General features: G+C 41.3%; 1 protein-coding gene across 2 annotated transcripts in view; it reads right to left on the reverse strand.

Annotated features, from left to right (window-relative positions):
• ACVR1 (activin A receptor type 1) overlaps nucleotides 1-23,750 on the reverse strand; it is a 137,881-nt gene that overhangs the window by 41,463 nt on the left and 72,668 nt on the right. For both annotated transcript variants that reach the window (XM_005676108.3, XM_005676107.3), the window contains exon 3: nucleotides 15,605-15,678. In XM_005676108.3, coding sequence (XP_005676165.1) covers nucleotides 15,605-15,671 — 67 coding nt within the window. In that variant the 5' untranslated portion in view covers nucleotides 15,672-15,678. The remainder of the gene's footprint in view (nucleotides 1-15,604; nucleotides 15,679-23,750) is intronic.

Genomic DNA, 23,750 nt, shown 5'->3' on the forward strand with positions numbered 1-23,750 from the left:
ACAATTCTAAGAAACACAGCAGGCCCCCAAATGCCTGTGACTCACTGTTTTCATCTTGTTAAAATTTAGGAATAACCATAACATGTGTAAGCCTGGGATATCTTATTTGGAGTAGGCTGGTGGGGTGGGGAAGTGTGAGAATTATCACAAAGCCCTTTTTAGGGCCACAGACAAGGGTCTGTGGACCTCTAATCTCTCAGACTGAGATATAAATACACTACACATCAGGGAACACCGAGGAAGGATAATCACCTTCTGTGACTGATTTTCAACAGTCCAGCCAGGAAGCACCACATCTGATATGAAGCATTTTACACTTGCCTGTGCAAATAACCAGGAAGTGCCCTGGCAGAAGGCAGTTAGTCTACTCTACCTAATTGACGCTCATTTAAATAATTCAGTAATTGAAACGTCAAGCCAGAGGTATTCCCTCTGTGCAGAGCTCACCCACACTGTTTGTTCTAAAGGCACCTCCCAGCATTACTCAGTGTTATGGCTGGCACCCTGTGCCCTCTGAAGCCCCAGAACCAGGCCTGTGTGAACACACTGGCAGCCCACGTCTGGCTGGGAGCAGCAGGGAGTCCTCGGTGCCACCTGGAAGGATCCGGGGCTGGCTCTGCAACCACAGGCTCAGACTGGGGATCCCAGGGGTTCACCAAGGCCGAATCTTTTAAAAGATTCTCCTTGTTCTGGGCAATACCCAGCTCACCATCTGGACACACCTACTCTCACAGCCTAATCCAGGACTGGCAGAGGAAGAGGCAGAGCAAAGAGCATCGCGGATTTTCTAAGACTGTCCACAGTCTGGGATGATCTTGTGCCTCAGAGCAAGAGGACCCACATTCATGTCGTAAGCGGGACTTGAGCAACCTATGCACACTATGAAGGGATTTCCATGTTCTCCTGCCCACCTGCCCAGTCATGCACTCCAGAATGCTCTAGGGCATTTCGGTTGATGATCATTCCTAATGGTGCACAAAACCCCACGTTTCCCACTGAAGTCTTTGACATAGAAGACAAATGAGAAAATGCTCCAAGTCAACCAGCCTTAACTGTGATCCCAGGAATCAGCAAAAGGAACAGCTGAATTTCTTACAAACTCACCTCAGAGTGGCACAAACAACACTGTAATGATTAGACTGCTGTCTACTAGACTATTGTCCAATATCTCAGAACTTTATAGGCTAAAAAAGGAGCCCCAAACATCCGTGGACTTCTTCCAACAGTATAAACAGTTCATTCATTTGAAATGACAGCTTCTATTAGGCTCATAGATACGGGAGGCCTTCCATCAGCTCCTAATCCGAGAGTGCAGTATGGCACCTTTCCAGAATCTTCAGCATTTGAGATCTCTGGCATTAAACAAAGGCTTACGGAAGGATTTTGCAATGCCAGGTATCACTGCCAGCAAGCCTGCTCCTGAGACAGAAACACAAAGGTCTGTCCAGACTGCCTAGTGAAGGGCATTTGATGGTCTGGCAAGAAAGCAGGCTATATGCTTGGAAATAAAAGACACTCAGGTGCCTAAATGCTCTCATTATAAAACATCCACTTAGGGAACCCAAATTTTTTTTTTTTTTAACCTGAACAGAGAAATTGATATTTGGTAAAGTTTTACAAGCCAAAAAGAAAATAGGAATGGGGCAATTGAATAGGATCACATATAAATTAGAATAACGACAATAAAAAATAATAGTAGGGTTTTCACAATTTTGAACTCACGATGCCTCCACTCTAAATGTGCCCTTTCTCCAGGGTTCCCTCACTGAGCTAATGGTGCCTCCATTTCAGATCTACAAGCCTGACTCCATGACCCTCAAAAGGGAGATATACAAGGAATTCCCAGCAGTTAGGACTCGGTGCTTCCACTGCTGGGGCCCAGGTTCAATCCTTGGTGAGGGAACTAAGATCCCACAAGCTGCGACCCTGTCTCCCTCAAAAACGGGGGGAGACACAGTGGTCACCCTGCCCTGGCTGACCTGCTCTCCACCTTTCCAGCCTCACCTCTGATCCCCTTGGTTCCGGGAAGGGTTCCTCCTGCTTCAAGAGCCCAGGTCTGCTAGGTATGGAATTCCCCACCATGGGATGCTGGGGTTCCCTCCTGAGGACAGCTCCCCCCCCCCAGTCTGTGCCCGTCTTCCCTTCAGATCTCACCTCATTCTCCTCAGAGGAGCCTTTGTTCACACCCCCAAGTGTAAAGCAGGAGCCCCTATCTACACTCACACACACGTGTCTGCACGGCTGTCCCACTTCCAAGTCTCCCCTCCAGACTGTGCACCCCATGAGGGGAGGAGCTGAGCCCACTCAGCTCGCCATCAGGCTCCCCACAACTGCCTCAGGCCCTGGCGGGAGGACACGCCTGATGAACGTTTAGCTCCAGAATGCATTTTCTCTTCAGACAGGATTTAGAGGTGGGAAGAGACATGATGCTGGTTTTCAGAGCAGACTGAGCCTATAAAGTCTTTAAATGTCAGCAGAGATCTTCAGGCAAGGCTTAGTCACCGAGCCAGCGTGTCTGTGCAAACCCCTTCTCCCTGCAGGCGCTCGCCACAGCGTCACAGCTGCTCACCTACTCGGGCTTACAAGTGTGGAAAATCGGTACTTTTTGTGGTATGGTAGGTTTTCTGTTTGCTTGTTTGTGTGTGTTGGAAGAAAGAAGTAAAATGCAAGAGTTCTGAAAACAAGGAATTATTTAATATCAGTAGAAGAGCAGGGCTTTTATGGGAGGTCCTTCCAGCCTCTTTGATACCATGGTGATCAGAATGATCAAAACACGAGTGCCCTGGCTCCAGTCAGCTTAGAGAGGTCTTGCAGGACTTGCCTGCTCAGCAGGGAAAGGATGCGCCTGGTCTCTGCTACCATTTTTCTCCTATCAGTGAAAATAATGGCATTTTCAGCAGGGAGTGAGGAAGAGTGAATTACATCATTTTCCCCTTCTTGCTCTGCTGAAGGTGATAAGGATTCCTAAGTCACCCTGCATTTGAACTGCTGAAGCTGGGGGGGGGGGGGGTGCGGTGGGGGAGAGTTCCATCTGTTTATTTTGTGTCTGGGCTGACTCCTTGTCTCTGAAATAATCCCTGTAAATGAAGTCTATTGCAGCAGCCACACCTTTTATTTCAAAGCCAAAAACTCAGTCTGTGTTTAAATGACTAACAAGTTAAAGAGCATTGTGGGGTATTGACCTAAGACAATACTGGTCTGTCTCTTCCATGATTTTTATGATTTTATGAACACAGCAAAGACTTAGCTTTAACATGTGTGCCATGTCTGTGAAGCAACTCCTTCATAGGGGAGAAATACGGGGGTCATTATTTAATCTTTCTTCACTTTGTTTCCAAACTTCTTGAATTGGTGCTTCATATAAACAAATGATTACCAGGCCTAATGGAAAGTACCTACCGAGGAATTCTTTCCAAAACAATATACCCCTACTTTGTCCCATGTATTATTGACAATTCTTTCATCTAAGTGAAGCTCCAGTTGTTGGGAGAGTAACAGAGAGGACCACAGGCTGAAGGAGGGGGAAAATGCACTGGGGAATTATAAACACTTCAGAGAAGTCATTTCCTGTTTAGATTCAGGAGAGTCGGTGACGCGGTATCACCCATAGCATACATAATAGGCTTGAAGCTCTGCTCACAACGTGGGAAGAGATGTTCCTGACTCATTTGGGCTGTCTTCACCACCCCTTAGGATATCTGGGGAGTGCATGGCTGCTCCAGCGAGGGTTTCCTACACAGGCTCTATACTGAAAATATACTGCATGGGACCAGACAGCAAAGAAGGGCCAACAGAGCTCCTACTTCTGTTCCCCTCCAGAGCCCATGACCTTCTTCTCTGGGAATCAGGGTCAGAGCCTCCAAGGTCGCCAATCTCTGCTTACCATCAGCCAGCCACCACCACACCCCCACTCCCTTTCCGGAAGCTTTCAAATCAGAGATAAACCCTTCAAAAGATGGGCAGCGCTCCAGTTTGTTAACAACAGTCTTAGACTGCCAGCCTCTAGGTATTGTGACACCCAGAGCTCAAGGCAAAAACATCTAGAAGTAGTTAAATCCAGCTAAATTCCTCCTCTCAAGCTCCCTACCCTATCCCATCCCAGAGAAAAGCAGAGATGAGATATTTCCTAGACTCTCTTCTTTCCAGCCCAAACGAAGCCAAAGAGGTCAAAATACCCAAGGGGAAAAAACTGGGGCATAGCCCAAACCTCTGACATTGCTGCTTTCCTGTCCCCCAATTTTTCAATCACGTCCCAAGGTCCTGTAGGTTCACAGCTCCAGGGAAGGTCAAAGAAAGAAGGAATCCCATGACTACAAGCTTTGTGCATCTGTATTATAATGTGATCTTTGCTTTGCCTATCTTTATTAGCCCAAGTCTAAAAATGAATACAGTCCACAAGAATTCATGAACTCCTAAATTCAACACACTTAAAACTGGCTTCCTCATCATAGACTGAAGATCCTACAAGTCACCATGAAAAAAGCTGAGTGTGGGTCATTTTCAGTTTATTGTTTCTTACTCCCAAGCCCACAGAAAGGTCCCAGGTGCCTACACTCTAGGTGGAAACAGAAAGCCTTTCTTCAGAGTGCTGTGAACCAGAACTGGCTTTTCAAACACACATTCCACACCCCTTCACCACCCCCCTCCCCAGCTCTGCAGCACAGCACGCCATTCCCAACTTCCATGATAATCTTGGACCTTGGCAGGAGAAAGGCAGCTAAATCCGAGATGTGTCGTGAGGCCACTGGCTGGGGAGCAAGAATATCTAAACACAAACCAAGGCAAGAGCAACAGGCCAGGGTTTCTGCAGAGCACCAACAGCCTAAAGATAACCCTCGTCTCTAAGAAGGGGCACTTTTAAATAGTAGCTTTATTACTGCCAGTCACTTGAGAAGTTTTTCCTTTCAGAGCCTGCTTCCATCCGCACCGGCGTGCCAAGCCTGCCCAACGATGGCAAGCCCGCAGCAGAGATGAAAGCCCAGAAGGAAGTGGAAAGAGTCCCAAAGGGAAACAGACAGCTCCTAACATGCTGGGATGACATTCTGTGCCCACATTTGGACTGCTGAGAAAGAATAACCTAGCAAAGAGACACCCTGTGGAAGTGATCCACTGACAGTCACGGGGGATTAATGAGCAGGTAAAAAATCAAGCAAAAGAGTTTAACTCAATGTCTCCCGCTTTCTCAAACTGTTAGCACACCATGTGGCTGCTGTCCAGGGCTTTTTTAGGAAAGCCTTTCCCTCCAAGAGGAAACAGACCTCTCCATTTGTCAGACCCCGTTTGGCTGAGCAAGGAGAAGTGTGTGGCATCTTCAGCACATACCATCCATACGCAGTCACGGTGGCCACTCACTAGCCACAATAGTGCCCAGTAGAACCGCTCAGAAGAGCCTGCTCCCCTTTTGTTTCCTTTTAAGCCAGGGCCAAAGTTCCCAAGATCTTCTTAAGAACCACTGAGATCCACTCAGCCCTTCACCTTAGCCAGCAGGGGAGCCCACGCTGTCCTAAATGGCAGTCGGCCCAGGGCTGGTGTACAAGGGACAGGTGCACAGTGGGCTATTTTCAGCTGCTATCAGCTCAATCACGAGCCGCACATGCTCAGTAGGCAGGCAAGTTTTGGTTGCCCTTCCAACTCTGGGCAGCCAAGACATACACCTTTCACAGCTGCCAGGGCAACCAGCAGCCCGGTCCTCCTCCCAAGACGGGAGAAATGAAAACAGTGTAACCTGGCCAGCCACGATGCCAGCCAGCCAGCAAGCAAGCTGCACCTCTTATGTCCCTGCCCGGGTTATTCTGAGCCGGGCTTACTGACACTCCATGGCAACACAGGAACAAAGGGCCAGCTAGAGAGGGATTTAAATATCTCACAAAAGTTGCTAGAAAAGTCAGCAGCTCAGCCTTCTGTTTCCATAATAAAAGTAGCGGTGGAATTATTGTTAGATTATTGTCGTTTGCTGCTGTTGTTAGAATTTGTGCGCTGCCTACCACAAAGGTCTTCTCTTGGAACTAAGGGGTTTGTTTTGGTTTTGTTTTTGTTTTGTTGGCCACAATCGAGTTGCTATAGTTGGGATGCCTTTGAAAAGGCAGCACGTGGGCCTGTCTGCCCAAACCCTGCAGGAGGACTAGCTGTTCCCTGTCCCTTCACCTCTCATCTTGCTGTATGGAGCCTGTGGTCCACTTCTACCACACAATTCCTTCAAAACACACAAACTGCACCTAGTTAATCTTTCCGTGGGCTTCCCAGGTGGCTCTGTAGCAAAGAATACACCTGCCAATGTAGGAGACACGGTTTCCATCCCTGGGTCGGGGAGATCCCCTGGAGAAGGCAATGGCACCCCACTCCAGTATTCTTGCCTGGAGAATCCCATGGACGGAGGAGCCTGCTGGGCTATAGTTCAATAGGACTGCAAAAGAGTCAGACACGGCGTAGCAACTGAACAACAGTCCTTCAATAGCTCTCAGTGCCCTCAAGATCCAAAACAAACACTTTATGCACAAGGCCCTGCCGGGCTACTTAGGGCCTCAGCTCCCAACCCGAATGCCTTCTTCAGGCTGCTCTGCCCTGCTGGACCCCCTAGGCCGTGTCTCCCACCCACCCACTTCTCTGGACTTGGCCCTTCCCCTGTTTAAAAGTCCTCCTCAGTTCTTCCTTTGCTGGTCTAATGCCTGTCCATCCTTCCAAACCCAGCCTCCCTGGACCGCTGTCCCCAGTCCCAGCCCCATGTGCTATGTAGACTCTTCCTGCTGACACCCCAGTATGGTGCTGCAACCTGTGTCTCCTCTGACTAGACTTTGACTCTTTGACAGCAGGAACCCATTTCCAGGTATGTTGACATCACCAGTACGGATCCTTGGCCTCATGCTTAATCCATCAGCTAAAAGAATGTTAAGACTGGTTCTCTTTTCCCAAACTTGGAATAAATTCTTTGAAAGGATATGCTTTCCTGTCCCCAATCCAGATCAGTTCCTTGGTCGCTTATAATATTATCTTTTCTATATTATGATAATTATACATTTGTCAAATATTCACTGAGCACCAACTACGTGCCAGGCACTGTCTCAGACACTAGAGAGAAAACAAAGACCACCGCCAAGTCCCAACCTCTCTCACCCTAGGGCTCACTTTGCACGGATGACCCCTCACCACCTCCCTGTTACTGTCCCACATGGCACTGCAGATAATGGCGCTTAACAGGTAAGATAACCCACATTCAGAAACACAGTAAAAAGGAAGAAGATGTCTCATGACAGTGTTTGATGCTCTTCTGAGAAAGGCTTGATTCCTATGCAGGCCAAGAGTCTTCTTTCAGAAGGCACTCCGACTAGCAATACCGTTTAATTACCAAAAATTACCCTAAACCTTAGCAAAACTGCCTGTTTGAAGCTCATGAAATAGGAAATGATGTGAAAGATGAACAGAAGACATGAGTGTTTAACTCTACATGGCATTCTACAGCATTATATATTTCACGGGAGTCAAAGTTTAAACTGGACTATTTGTTTTGCTTTCTCTATTTTTCACAACTTTCCTGAATGGGTCTGATTTACTATTATTATTTGGAGGGGAGGATTTTGTATTGGCTTGGTGTAAATATCAGAATTTGGAAAATAAACAAATTCAGCAAATGATAAATAAAAGAGGCTACTCCCTGCTCCAAGTCACCATTTGAATAAAAAAATATAGGTAGGGGTTTTTGTTTTTGCTTTAAGGTGTATTTCACCACCTCCTTTATCCCGCAAATATACATATCCTCAGAAAGTCCATGCTCCACTCTAACCTATAACAAAGAATTAGATGCAGCATTGTGGAGGATCTAGGAAACACCCAGCTCTGCAGAGCTCAGATTCAGCTGATTAGAATCAGGCAGCAGCTGTTCCAGTGTTACCACCACGGCTGAGAAGGCACAAATGTAAACTTCCCTCTTCCTGTCAAATCGCTGGCTTGCAGAGAGCGAATGGCAGGCTGCATAAAGTTGTAAAATAATAATAATAATAAAAGGTCTGGAGCAACACTGTTGGAGACTGTCTGGGTTAGCTGTCAGAGTTTTCACCTGAGGGCAGCAAGGACTTCCGAGCAATATGAGCTCTTGGGAGCAGAGGGGAGCTGTCTTTCTAAAACTGTGGGTTATGACCCATTCTGGGTAGGCAAATCGATTTAGCAGTTCAAGAGAGTTCTGTCTAAATGAAATAAAACTAAATAGAATAAAAAAGAGAAGAAACAGGAGTACATTAAGCATGGAGTGATAGCTGTTTCAGGAAACTTTCTTTTCAGATGTGTGTGAGCCCTACTCCATGATATTTCTAAATGCAGGTGCACTGGGTCCAACCCTAAAGTGTTTCTTCCTCTGAGTCAGGGAAGGTCTTGAAGGTTGCCCCGCCCTGTGCCTTACACTATCTTGGAATCAACAAGAGTTCTGCGTAATTACGACTACTGCATATAACCATTATCAGGGGAAGTTGCCTGAGGTCATGCTAGATGGCAGAAGGAGGTTCTCAGCCGTATTTGGAGAGTTACAAATTAATTTTTTTTCATTTTTAATTTTTAACTGAAGTGTGGTTTCTGGTACCCAGCAAAGTGATTGAGTTATACATACATACATATGCTTTCTCATATTCTTTTCCACTATGGTTTATTACAGGACACTGAATATAATAATTCCCTGTGCTATACAGTAAGACCTTGTTTATCTAATTTTATATATAGTAGTTTGTATCTGCTAATCCCAGACTCCTAATTTATCCCTCTCCTATGCCCTTTCCCCTTACAAATTAATTTTTTAATGTGTTTTATTTTCCTTGGTGTTTACTCTTCAAAAGCAAGACATAGCACACATGACATGCCTACCAATCTCCTGCTTCCCCAGTTTTTCCATAAGGAGGAGATGGCAGCCATGCTTTTCCCCCTTGAGACCAATCTCTGTAAGAGAGAAGCGTGGAAACTGTTGCACTGCCCACTCACTGTTGACCACAGGAAACCATTTAATGAGCTAGGGCCTTGGATTTGCTTTCCCATCTGTTCAATATTTGACTCTGATTGAATTTTCAAGTCCGTTCCACACCCTACCACTAACTTCTTTCAAATAAATGCACTGAATATGAGCATTTTATAATGTTCACTAGAAGAAAAAAAAAATGGATGTGGCTTTAGTTTAACTACATACAGCTGAAACAAACATTCCCCAGGAAGGAAAAGCTGAAAGGAAGCTTTGTCACAGCTCACCTTGCGTCAATACTACACTCACTCTGGTAGGTGAGAAAATGCGACAGTAAAGAAGCGGTATCTTGAACGTGCACAGCTTCATGTGATATTTACATTTTAGGTCCTCATGACTAACAGCTCAGTGCATCTCATCTCTCTTCCCAGCAAATCGCTCATACGATGATGTGTTTAAAAAAAAAAAAAAAGATTCTATTCTGAACAAAAGGAATAAATTATAGTAATGAGAAATGAGAGCAACAAATTTAATACGGAGACATTTCTCTTACATTCATTCACCCCTTCACGAACTTCCTGCACTCTCAATAATGAGAAATTCAAAGAAAGGCTTATTCTATTCTTCACCCCCAGTGGCAAAGAGGGGCACCTTTGTTGACCCTAACAAAAAGTCTATTGAAGTGATCTCCTTCCTTCTCTCACTGGGTAATTGGGCTGGAAAGTCTGAGTAGTGATGGCTTTGGAAATACTAAAATCAAGTCAACCCAGAAAATAATTTAGTACTTAGCAATCTTCTCCAGGACAGGCCAGAATCTCTTATGGCAACAAAACTTGCTGTAATAAAATCTAACTATGGCTTGCAAATGTAATAAAATGTGGGTCATCTTAGCTTTGAAATATTTTTGAAGAAGCAGTATGGTATTCCACTCTAAGTTATTTGTGTCATGCTCATCCCTGCAGAAGCTCATGGGGACAAAGGTAAAACCAAACAAGGAGTTTCTGGGACAAAAATGGCCTTCTCCCGGGTGGCATGACAGCAGTATTACAGCATGATTAGTCTTATTAATGGGAAGGAAAAGGAAGGATATACGGGTAATTAGGACTCAAGTGCTCTTCTCTATGAGAGCAAATAAAACTCTTCCTGCAGCTGGAGTTGTATATATAATGAATGTGAAAAATGAATACTAGTATGAGAGAGAAATAAAAAACACAAACCCAGGTAAAAGGAACTCATCATTCACTATTATGAGCTCTCAAGTCAGCCTGTCATATAGACTGGATTGAACTGGTTCCACTATGTGCCAGATACAATGTCAGTGGATGTAGCTAATTTAGGGTACAAAAAAATGCAAAATTCTGAAGAAAACTGATGATGACAAACTCTTGAACACTACTCCTCAAAGTATGCGTGAGTGCTAAGCAGCTTTACTTGTGTCCGGCTCTTTGTGACCCCATGGACTGCAGCGCACCAAGCCCCTCTGTCCATGGGATTCTCCAGGCAAGAATACTAGAGTGGGTTGCCACACCTTCCTCCAAAGGATCTTTCTGACACAGGGATCGAACTGGGGACCAAGTCAAACTTTGCCAAAATCACTGTTTGGGACCTGTTATTTAAAATGTTATCACTATATCTATCAATGTTTAAGAGACATTTGGGAGTATTTTGGTAGACAAAAGGAAAGAACCTTTGTTTTTTCTGTTTGTTTTTAATAGACTAAGAGGAGTACAATACCCAACAACATATATTAGAACAAAATCTCTCATGATTTTATTTATGCACCAAGAATGCCAACTAGCTCCAGTGAACCCAATCAATATGGTGCCATAGCTACTCTAATACAAACATCAAACATGGGTTCATTTCCTTGTTCATCTAAAACCCTGCACGAGACAATCTACGAGGCTCATATAAAGCTTTTAGTTCTCTTCCCTATTATTTACCTCTTTCAGTTAAGTATTTTGTACTTAACGTTTACTTTATGACTAATGTTGAGTATATTAGACTGCATTACAATTAAGGTTCTCAGTGGTGTTTTAAAAAATTTTTCTAGTAAACATGCAAAAACAAAGAATCTTTTCATAGAATATGCTGTTGATAGTTAACAAGGAGTTGAGTCATAGAAGGAAGACAAGACTAATATGATTAGCGCATTCTAGGTTATAACTGGATATTGTGTTTTGTTTTTTTTAAAAAAAAGAAGCTATTGTAACTAAAGGATGATGTGTTTTTTCCATACTTATAAACATCCTAGTGGTGGTGGTATATTCAATAGCAAAACCTTAGTGGCATCCATTTCCGTTTCAGCCAGACTAACACATTTCATTACAGATCTTCCCTGTGGCATTAAGAGGTCATTTGCTTGATTCTTTGGGCATCTTAAGAGCTTAAAGCAGGAAAAACCAACCAATGGCTGAACTGCTAATACTTTTCCATAACGGCCCTTTCCACTTCCTTTTCCCCCATTCCTTCTCCACTGCTTCTCCATTCATACTACATTTCTACCGCAGTTTCTTTTCCACTCTCTTTTTTTCCTATTGTGCCTACACCATGAGTCCAACCAGGACAGCGCGTGAAACTTGAAGGACTGCTCTGTGATACTGTGTATCTAGAGAAGCACATGGAATTCGGAGGGATTTCATTTCACAATGGTCTTTACTTTTTTGTTTAACTATGATCATATTGTATAGCCACAAAAAAAGGGGAAAATCTGAGCAACTTGCCTTTTGTCCCTAGACATTATCAAGTGTCCTCTGGGGGATAAAATAAACTCCTCAGCTGAGAACTACGGTTAAGCCATCAAATGTTCCCAGTCCATTTCTTCTTATTCCTCATTCCTTCAACCTAAGACCATTCAACCTATCTTCTAGTTAATATATCTTCTACTCCTTTAAACTTCCATGCAGGATCCTTATTTCAAATCTTTTTGGTGCCAATTTAAATGACTGCAATATTATTGGACTGTGTCAAACAACACTGCTTAGAGTGGGATACAGACTTTCAATAGCTAAATTGGTTGACAATAGTGCTTTCCAATAGAAACATAGTAGAAACCACTTTATGTAACTGTAAATTTTCATAGTTGTAAAAAGGAACAGATAAAATTCACATTTTTACTGTCTTCAAAACCCAATGTGTCTTTATACTTAACAGCATATCTCAATTTGTATTAGCTGCAATGAGAGTGCTCAATAGCTACGTATGGCAGCTCCCAGACAGGACAATGCAGATCTATAATATATGTCAATGAATATGGGAAGGAAGCAGGAACAGATCAAATATTATAACCTAACATATAACAAAATAGACTTCTAGTATATCAAGTACTGTTTTTCCACAGTGTTGGCTACACTAACTTGTTGTATTATATGCCTCCTTGGAAACTTATCAAATGTATAAAGCCAATCACTATACCCCCAAGACCCTGTAACAGACACATTAGTCTTACTGGCCCATCTGATCACAACAAAGCTGAGATTCACACCATAAGCACCACTCTTCATGGAGCAACCCTTTTAAAATAAAGTCCAAACTGCTTAATGCACAATAAAATATAGTTCATTTATAGATCTAGAAAGATTTATACCAACACGCTAAAAGCAATTACATGTAAGTGCAGGGAATTATAGGCAGCTCTTATTTTCTTTTTGATTATCTCTTTTGTGGACTCTGCATGGGCAGTATCATCCTTAAGTAGCTTTTTACAAATGGGGAGAAGAGAAGATAGAAAGAGTAAAGCCCACAGATGCCAAAGCATTTTGCCCGTGTGACCTCACACAACTAAGTTACCTGTGCCCCTTTAGGTTCTCACTGTTCCACGAAGCATTCATTCACATGAAAACTCTTTGTATAATTAATTGAATTTAATACCTAACACTTTTATACATAAAAATAGTATACTGTCTTAATGTATATGAAATTTACTCAAAATATAGTCACTGTCAATCAAGGGACAAATAGTCCCTGTTTTGATTCTTCAAAATTTGTTCACCAATTCAGAAAATTCAATCACTGCAGGTAAGATCACTTGTGCTAATTAAATCACCAATATAATAAATTCACTAGTACCAATAAGAATACAAACATTTATATACACACACATATATATTAATCTTTGATGTCTTAGAAAACAGAAAACATACCAATACATTTTCTGTTTTCTAAGACATCAAAGATTAATATATATGTGTGTACATCAATGTTTGTATTCTTATACAAACATTTGTTACTTCATTGTATCTTATAGTATACTCATGCCCAACTATATTACATTTGTCTATAAATGCCATTTTAATTATATGACCTAGTTAATTACATATTATTTTAAGAGAATTTTCTATTTCAGACAAGGAATAATATTAAATTTTTAAAACTTACATTTATAAGAAAGGTATGGTGTGTATAAGAATTACATTTTAAGAAAATCAAGGGACATTATCAAATATATATTATAAAAAGGGGGTGTTCACATGCCCCCAAAAATCTATAAGTTCACATGCCCCCAAAAATCTGTAAGTTCACATGCCCCCAAAAATCTATAAGTTCTGTAACTTATACCCCCTCATAAAAATTATTCAATTAATATTAATAGATCACAGACCTAACTGTAACATACAAACATTATAAACTCCTATAATAATGCAGAAAATCTAGATGACCTCATTGAGTAAAGCGATAACTTTTTAGAAGTATGATCCATGAAAGAAACAATTAATAAGCTGGACTCCATTAAAATTAAAAACTTCTGCCCTGTGAAAGATAATGTCAAAAGAATGACAAGACAAACCACAGACGGGGAGAAAACATATACCAAAGACATATTTGATAAAGGACTGTTATCCAAAATATACAAAGAACTCTAACAATTAAACAATAAGAAAACAAACAACCCAATTGGAAAATGGGCCAAAGACCTTAGAGACACTTAAATAAAGATATACAGATGGCAAATAAGCACATGAAAAGAGGTGCTTTTTTGCATACTTCATACATCACCAGGGAAATGTAAATTAAAGAATGAGACACTACCACATACCTATAGCAATGGCCAAAATCTAGAACACTGTTACTACCACAGGCTGGTAAGAATGTGGAACAGTAGGAACTCCCATACATTGCTAGTGGGAATGCAAAATGGAACAGCCACTTTGGAAGACAGCTTAGCAGTTTCTAACAAAACTAGACATATTCTAACATACAATCCAGCAATCACAATCCTTGTTGTTTAAGGAGTTGAAAACTTATACCCACACAAAATCCAGTACCCAGATGTTTACAGAAGCTTATTCATAACTGCCGAAACTTGGAAGCAATCAAGATGACCTTCAATAGTTGAAGGCATAAATAAACTATGGTACATTCAGACAATGAAACATTACTCAGTGCTAAAAAGAAATGAACTATTAAGCCATGAACACATATGGAGGAAACCTAAAAGCGTAATACTAGGTGAAAGAAGCCAATATGAAAAGGCTATACAGTATATGAATCCAACTATATGACACTCTAGAAAAGACAAAACTATGGAGGCAATAAAAGCCTCAGCAGTGGGCAGATGTTGCAGAGGTGGAGAGGGACAAACCGGTGGAGCTCAGAGGATTTTTAGAGCAGTAAAATACTCTGATACTTTAATGATGGATATAAGTCATTTTATATTGGACCAAACCCATAAAATGCCCACACCAAGAGTGAACCCTAATATAAACTATAAACTGGGATGATTATGATGTGCCAGTGTAGGTTCATCCACTATAACAGATGGATCACTTTGGTTGGGGGAATGTTGATAACGGAGAAGGCCATGCATGCATGCAGGGAGGAAGTAGATGACAAATCTCTTTACCTTCCTTTCAACAGCACTAAAAAGATAGCCTTAAAAATGGGGTAAGAGGAGGATTAAGTCTGACAGGATTAAGAACAAGCTGCTGCTGCTACTGCTGCTGAGTCACTTCAGTCGTGTCCGACTCTGTGCAACCCCATAGACGGCAGCCCACCAGGCTCCCCCGTCCCTGGGATTCTCCAGGCAAGAACACTGGAGTGGGTTGCCATTTCCTTCTCCAATGCAGGAAAGTGAAAAGTGAAAGTGAAGTTGTTCAGGCGTGTCCGACCCTCAGCGACCCCATGGACTGCAGCCTACCAGGCTCCTCCATCCACGGGATTTTCCAGGCAAGAGTACTGGAGTGGGGTGCCATTGCCTTCTCCAACAATGTAATACTATTCAGCTTTAAAACCTTATTCATGCTACACCATGGAGGAACCTTGAGGACATTGTGCTAAGTGAAACAAGCCAGGCACAAAAAAGACAAAAACTTCATGATTCTATTTATGTGAGAAACCTACAGTAGTTAAATTCATAAAGACAGAAAGTAGAATGGTAGTTGCCCAAGGCTAGAGCGGTGGAAACGGAGTTAATGCTTAGTGGGTATGGGATTTCAGGTTGCGTAGATAAAAGGTCCTACAGATGGAGAGTGGTGATGGCTAGACAGAAATGTGAATGTACTTATTAGTACTGAATTATACACTTAATAGTTAAGATGGTAAATTTTATATCTTGTGCATTTTACAATTATAAAAAATTGTGTGATGCAAATGAAGGCAATCAGGATTAAGAACAAGCTAGTTGACAGTAAACATTACACAGTATACTTATCCTACCAACTGTGAGCCACTTACCTTCCATACTAGGGGAAGGGAAAGCAATCATCACGAGCACAGGAAGAATCATCACTCCATCCACCATTGTACAACTGTGGAGGGAAAAAATAAAAGAGTTCAGTAAGCCCCCCCAAAAAATGTAACTGCAGGAAGACAAATGAAGCATAGCATCTTTAAACTTGTCATTCAAGGCCTTTCTTACAAATCCCTCTTACATATGTTGCCTTACTTCTTAGTAATTTAAACATGTACCCTTTACATGGATCTAATCTAAATAAATCATCTTAAAGTGTTAATCAGATTTCTCTCCTTCTGGTGGCCAATCCAAGACAACATTCTCTGAGTCTACCCTCTTATAAAGAGCTCAAAAGGGACATGAAAAATTCTTAGTTATAAGGCTAGGTATTCCTAAAGGACTTATAAGGATGGGTATTCATAAAGGACTTAAGTTTGAATTTTATCTTATTCCATTGAACTCAGAATTGGCAACAAGAATTCTGAGAAGCATGGATAGACTGTTCTAACATGATGCTAAAGATTAAGTGTCAGAATAATCCAAGCCAAATTACTATGTTTGAGCTTTCCTTTTCCTTCAAAAGGATTAGAGGGGAAGCAATTTACAATCATCATACAGCCCTAAAAAAGAAAAAAAAAGTAAAACACAAAACTATAGCTTATACTTCGTCTATGACAAAGCAACGTATTCTTACATTAACTTTAAATTTAACAAAGCATAGACACAATCAAGACAGGAAGAAATCAAATAAAATTTTAACATATGAAACTATATTGGAGAGAAAATAAGATATAAACTTTAAGTTGATACTGCCCTAAAACTACATGGGCAGAAGCTCAATGTTCTGAGTCAAAGGACAGCAACAGAGAACTTTTCCATTTGACTAATTTCTGCAAAATTTTGGAAATTATGATGAGAGTTTGGTTATACTAATTTTTTATTACAAAGAATAATTTTAAAATATTAAACCTTGAACTACTTGCAATCTTCTGGATGGCAAAAATTAAGAGAAAATGGGTAAAGTTCTTTAATGAAAAGGTTCATGTGCTATGTTACTCTTATAGCTTTAAAGCAAACAACAAGAACCCATTGCTATCTAAGCTGTTTGGAATGGACACCTTCTGACTCATCATCTTAAAATCAAACTTTTTTGTTAGTAGTCTGATTGTTCATGCCCCACACCTCTATTCTGTCTTGCTGCTGCTGCTAAGTCGCTTCAGTCGTGTCCAACTCTGTGCGATCCCAGAGACTGCAGCCCACCAGGCTCCCCCAACCCTGGTATTCTCCAGGCAAGAACACTGGAGTGGGTTGCCATTTCCTTCTCCAATGCATGAAAGTGAAAAGTGAAAGTGAAGTCGCTCAGTCCGTCCATGGGATTTTCCAGGCAGGAGTACTAGAGTGGGGTGCCACTGCCTTCTCCGATTCTGTCTTACCACCCCAATTTGTCTATAATTGCATTTCAGACTCTCTCTTCCCTAATAGCAAGGTGAGAGAAGGGGTTAAAGGAGAGTTTAGTGGACTTCCTTTTTATATTTTTAAAAGCACATGAAACTTGAGGGACCCTTTTTTTCTGTTTCCATTGTTTTTATTATTATTGTTTCCATGTTCACCATAGATCTTTTCTAGAGCGAGCCCTTATTTAATATACAAATGCCTCACCTCCCTCCGGGATCCCTACAAAGGTCTGTGCCTTTGAACAGAAGCACTCTGTTGGTTCCCTCCACTCCAGGTGACCTGAGCCTCCCCTCTACCTCTCTCCTACCTAACTCCCTCCTCCTGCCATTCATGATCCAGTTCAAAAGGCAAATGCCTGGTGCAATGCTCTCCATCAGTGGTAATTTAACCCCTCTCAGCAGTGGTCTAAAACTGCTCAGAATTAGTCATTTGTCTACATCAATCTCCAGCACTGGCCTACTTGCCCCCAAAGGGGTACATACTTCCACAGGCCATACAAAATAATGCATTAAATCATGGAATGAATATACTAAAACTTGCATCCTATTTAAAAAATGATTTAATCTAACAGAGTGATCAAGACCATCCCCATGGAAAAGAAATGCAATAAAGCAAAATGGCTGTCTGGGGAGGCCTTACAAATAGCTGTGAAAAGAAGAGAGGCGAAAAGCAAAGGAAAAAAGGAAAGATATAAGCATCTGAATGCAGAGTTCCAAAGAATAGCAAGAAGAGATAAGAAAGCCTTCCTGAGAGATCAATGCAAAGAAATAGAGGCAAACAACAGAATGGGAAAGACTAGAGATCTCTTCAAGAAAATTAGAGATACCAAGGGAATATTCATGCAAAGATGGGCTCGATAAAGGACAGAAATGGTCTGGACCTAACAGAAGCAGAAGATATTAAGAAGAGGTGGCAAGAATACACGGAAGAACTGTACAAAAAAGATCTTCACGACCCAGATAATCATGATGATACGATCACTAATCTAGAGCCAGACATCTTGGAATGTAAAGCATCACTACGAACAAAGCTAGTGGAGGTGATGGAATTCCAGTTGAACTGTTTCAAATTCTGAAAGATGATGCTGTGGAAGTGCTGCACTCAATATGCCAGCAAATTTGGAAAACTCAGCAGTGGCCACAGGACTGGAAAAGGTCAGTTTTCATTCCAATCCCAAAGAAAGACAATGCCAAAGAATGCTCAAAGTACCGCACAATTGCACTCATCTCACATGCTAGTAACATAATGCTCAAAATTCTCCAAGACAGGCTTCAGCAATACGTGAACCAAGAACTTCCTGATGTTCAAGCTGGTTTTAGAAAAGGCAGAGGAACCAGAGATCAAATTGCCAACATCCGCTGGATCATGGAAAAAGCAAGAGAGTTCCAGAAAAACATCTATTTCTGCTTTATTGACTATGCCAAAGCCTTTGACTGTGTGGATCACAATAAACTGTGGAAAATTCTGAAAGAGATGGGAATACCACACCACCTGACCTGCCTCTTGAGAAATCTGTATGCAGGTCAGGAAGCAACAGTTAGAACTGGACATGGAACAACAGACTGGTTCCAAATAGGAAAAGGAGTACCTCAAGGCTGTATATTGTCACCCTGCTTATTTAACTTCTATGCAGAGTACATCATGAGAAACGCTGGGCTGGAAGAAACACAAACTGAAATCAAGATTGCTGGGAGAAATATCAATAACCTCAGATACGCAGATGACACCACCCTTATGGCAGAGAGTGAAGAGGAACTCAAAAGCCTCTTGATGAAAGTGAAAGAGAAGGGTGAAAAAGTTGGCCTAAAGCTCAACATTCAGAAAACGAAGATCATGGCATCTGGTCCCATCACTTCACGGCAAATAGATGGGGAAACAGTGGAAACAGTGTCAGACTTTATTTTTTTGGGCTCCAAAATTACTGCAGATGGTGACTGCAGCCATGAAATTAAAAGACGCTTACTTCTTGGAAGAAAAGTTATGACCAACCTAGATAGTATATTCAAAAGCAGAGACATTACTTTGCTGACTAAGGTCCATCTAGTCAAGGCTATGGTTTTTCCTGTGGTCATGTATGGATGTGAGAGTTGGACTGTGAGGAAGGCTGAGCGCCGAAGAATTGATGCTTTTGAACTGTGGTGTTGGAGAAGACTTTTTAGAGTCCCTTGAACTGCAAGGAGATCCAACCAGTCCATTCTGAAGGAGATCAGCCCTGGGATTTCTTTGGAAGGAATGATGTTAAAGCTGAAACTCCAGTACTTTGGCCACCTCATGTGAAGAGTTGACTCATTGGAAAAGACTCTGATGCTGGGAGGGATTGGGGACAGGAGGAGAAGGGGATGACAGAGGATGAGATGGCTGGATGGCATCACTGACTCGATGGACGTGAGTCTGAGTGAACTCCGGGAGTTGGTGATAGACAGGGAGGCGTGGCGTGCTGAAATTCATGGGGTCACAAAGAGTCAGACACGACTGAGCGACTGAACTGAACTGAACTGAATAGAGTGATAACTTCATCTTTTATGACAATCCACTACAAGAGGTATCTTGTGGAAGTGAAAGTTACCTAATGTGAAAGAGTGGACATGGTTTGCTTCTAGAAGAGTCAGGTTAGAAAGTTTATTTAAGCAGAACCACAGGTTGTAAAGAATCCACCTGCAATGAAGGAGACCTTGTTGGGATGATCCCCTGGAGAAGGGAAAGGCTACTCCACTCCAGTATTCCGGCCTGAAGAATTCCATGGACTGTATAGTCCATGGGGTTGCAAAGTCAGACAAGACTGAGTGACTTTCACTTTCACAGGTTGTTATGGCCAGATACAATGAAATGAGCCCTCTCCAAATTTCAAGTGTTCTAAATCCATTACGGAAGTTCAGTTCAGTTGCTCAGTCGTGTCCGACTCTTGCCACCCCATGAATCGCAGCACGCCTGTCCATCACCAACTCCCGGAGTTCACTCAGACTCACGTCCATCAAGACAGTGATGCCATCCAGTCATCTCACCCTCTGTCATCCCCCTCTCCTCCTGCCCCCAATCCCTCCCAGCATCAGAGTCTTTTCCAATGAGTCAACTCTTCACATGAGGTGGCCAAAGTACTGGAGTTTCAGCTTTAGCATCATTCCTTCCAAAGAAATCCCAGGGCTGATCTCCTTCAGAATGGACTGGTTGGATCTCCTTGCAGTCCAAGGGACGCTCAAGAGTCTTCTCCAACACCACAGTTCAAAAAGCATCAATTCTTCAGCACTCAGCCTTCTTCACAGTCCAACTCTCACATCCATACATGACCACAGGAAAAACCATAGCCTTGACTAGATGGACTTTAGTAGGCAAAGTAATGTCTCTACTTTTGAATATGCTATCTAGGTTGGTCATAACTTTTCTTCCCAGGAATAAGAGTCTTTTAATTTCATGGCTGCAATCACCATCCGCAGTGATTTTGGAGCCCAAAAAAATATTAACTACAGATTAAATATGTTATTAATGAGTACCAGAGAATAGTAAGAAAATGGTGGAGCTGATATCTCTATTCCTAGTGGTTCATCAGTTTACTAGAGAAAAGTAATTAACATTCAGTTCAATGTGACATGAAGCAGGCTCACCAAGTTCAAAATTAAAAAATACATTAAAAACTGATTTGCATCCAGTATCACAAACAATAAACATTATCCTGAGTGACTTGAGATTTTCGTCAATAATACAATGTAATTACCGTTAGCAATACCATAAATATTTCACCTTAAATCTTTTTTAAAATTCTACTTTATGTATGTTTTATGGTATGTAGATTTATTTTATATAACAGTTATAAACAACATACACATTGAGGGTACACACTGAAAAAGCTTTTTAACTGATGAGATATAATCATCAAAAGCCTTTGAAAACCACTGAACTATCACAGTCTTATCTTTGAATTTCCAGCCCATCTTTTCTCCTTCCTTCCACAACTATTGGAAGCCTGCTATGTTTTAGAAATTAGAAACTTAAAATGATAAAGATATACAAACATTGTCCTTATTCTTACGGAGCTTACACAGTCTATCTATGGTCATACTCAAATAACCATACAGAAGACTGCACAGTTAAAAACTGAACTAAGTGTTAGGACGAAAGAGAGTTAAATAAGATTGCTAACAAAACAACTTGAAATTTTTCTGGAGGGTGGAGGAGCTTCCCTGGGGAGATTATATCTAAACAGGAACTAGAAAGCTGAGTAGGAGGTACTACAAAAAGGGTGAGAGTTTGTGTGTGTGTTTGTGTGTGTGCATGCGCACGTGTTTGTGTTGCAGTGGTGAACACTCTGGTGGAGACAGGAGGGCATTTAAGGAAAAAGGCAGTTTCTCGGTTTCTACACAGACCCTGTGGCCAGGGGAAGAATGGTGCATCCTGAGGACTTAAGACATATTTCACATGAAAATAAAAAAAACCCACCAGGCTAGGATACAGAGAGCTTATAGAAAAGAGTGATAAGGAGAGAAAACCCAAGAAGGCCGGGGAGGTAGCCCCCAGCCAGAACCTGGGTAAAACATGGTCAGCCCTAGTAAGTAAGCCCCCTACTCACCTCCCTACATTCAAGGCCCTTCTCCACTCCACTGTCCTTGGCACACCAACTGGCCAGCTTCCTGCCTGTCTCTGGACCTCTCTGTAAACACTGCTGCTACTCCCAGTGATTAGGCCCATCTTTCAGGATCCAATCTGGCAAATTCCTACTCATCTTTCAAGTCTCCAATGTCACTACCTTCTAGAAGCTTTCCTATACCCTCATATTCCCTCATTATACTCTCACATACCATTTTGTTGATTTCATTCATATCACTTATCATAATTAATAATTACATATTCATACTCCTGTGTGTGCTTTTGAACATCTGCCTCCCTCACTAGACTATAAACATTATAGTAAAATTTATAGTCTATTTTGTTCATCGCTACCAAAGCCAAGTAGGTGCACATTTAATACTTGCTGAATTTCCCCTGAACTAATCAGTTTGATTTAACTTTAAATTCCAAAGAATTAGCAATGCCCCCTCCACACTCCTAACACACAAGCACCTGCAAAGGAGTAGCAAGATTAAGGCATTTATCAACTGTTAACTTTATTGTCTAGAATTTAGTGCAGGTAATAATAGTCAGCAGGTAACAAGTCCAAAGCTTTAAAATCAAGAATTCTTTCACAATCTAAAAAATAATTCTAAAGACAATCACCACTGGCAATTTTTCCTGTCACAAAACCAACAAAAGTTCCTACACCTAAACACCTTTTAACTGATTATTATTGTGCAAGCAAAATTGAAACATTAATTTAGGCTCCTAAGTGGAAAACAGGGGAGGGAAAAAAAGGAGTTATAAATTCAGGCTTCCAAACAAAATCTGCTGTTTAGAGAGAGAGAGCTCAAAACCTGCCAAAAATCTTCAGGGAAAATGTGTCAGCATCACTTATTGGTCACTTTTTCAGTGTCTGGACTGTCTCTGCTGACCAGTTAACTCAGCTATTAAAAAGGGTACTTTCAAAACTAAAAAGGTAAAAGAAATGCAGAAAGGAGAATGTTCTGGAATAAATTTCCTGATCATATTTTATTTATGAAAAAAATCAATATGATAATGTCCCAACTTGAGGCCCCAGGCATCTAAGTTTAAAATATGCTAAGAAGAAAACACTGCTTTTAAAAGTAATTTTCAACTCCTTTGTACTCAAGTATTTTTAACTAAGGAGTTTCAGAAGTGGGCTGGCCCCAAAGAGAAACCGATAATGGGAGAAGAGAGTGGCAATAATCAATAGTTCAGGGATGTTTTAATTCAGTGATTTAAAAAATTTTTGATCTCAGAATCTCTTTATACTCTTGAAAATTACTGAGGACTCTAAGGAACTTGTCACATGGGCTATTTCTATCAACAGTTATTCTATTAAAAATTTTAAAATTTTTTAATGGAGAATGTTTTAATTACTGTCTTTGTTTTTAAATAACAACATATTATCCCATTTTTTTCTAAATTAAAAAAAAAAAAAAGAACTAAATGGAAACACAAATGTAGAGAACAAATGTATAGATACCAAAGGGGGAAAGGTTTGTTTTGAGGGTAGGGGGACAGGAAATTGGGAGATTGGGATTGATATACCTACACTACTGATACTATGGATAAAATAGATAACCAGTGAGAATCTACTGTATAGCTCAGGGAATTCTACTCAGTGCTCTAATAGTGACCTCAATGGAAAAGAAATTCAAAGAAAAGGGGGATCTATGTATATGTATAGCTGATTCACTCTGCTGTACAGCAAAAACTAATATAACATTGTAAAGCAACTATACTCCAATAAAAATTTAAAAAATTTTTTTAATTTTTAAGGAACATATCCCCCCCCAAAAAAAAATTGTAGTGAGAAAAATGGTATTATTATGCATTTTGACAAATCTCTATGTTTGGCTTAGTAGAAAGCAACTGGATTCTCATATATGACTCTGCATTCAATCTGTTATGACACGTGGCATCAGCTGAAACATAAAGAATCCAGCTTCACACATGAATATGTCTGTGTGACTGGAAGAAGAAGACACTGTGGAACACCCCTGAGACAGTCTTAGAAACTCCAGAGAATCCTGGACCATGCTTTGAGAATCAGTGCCTCACTCCTAAAAGATAGATTCTTCTACCATACCAGGTAATCAGATGGTACTAAATATCTTAAGCTGA

This window comes from Capra hircus, chromosome 2 (genome assembly GCF_001704415.2).
Source record: "Capra hircus breed San Clemente chromosome 2, ASM170441v1, whole genome shotgun sequence".
Lineage (NCBI taxonomy): Eukaryota > Metazoa > Chordata > Mammalia > Artiodactyla > Bovidae > Capra > Capra hircus.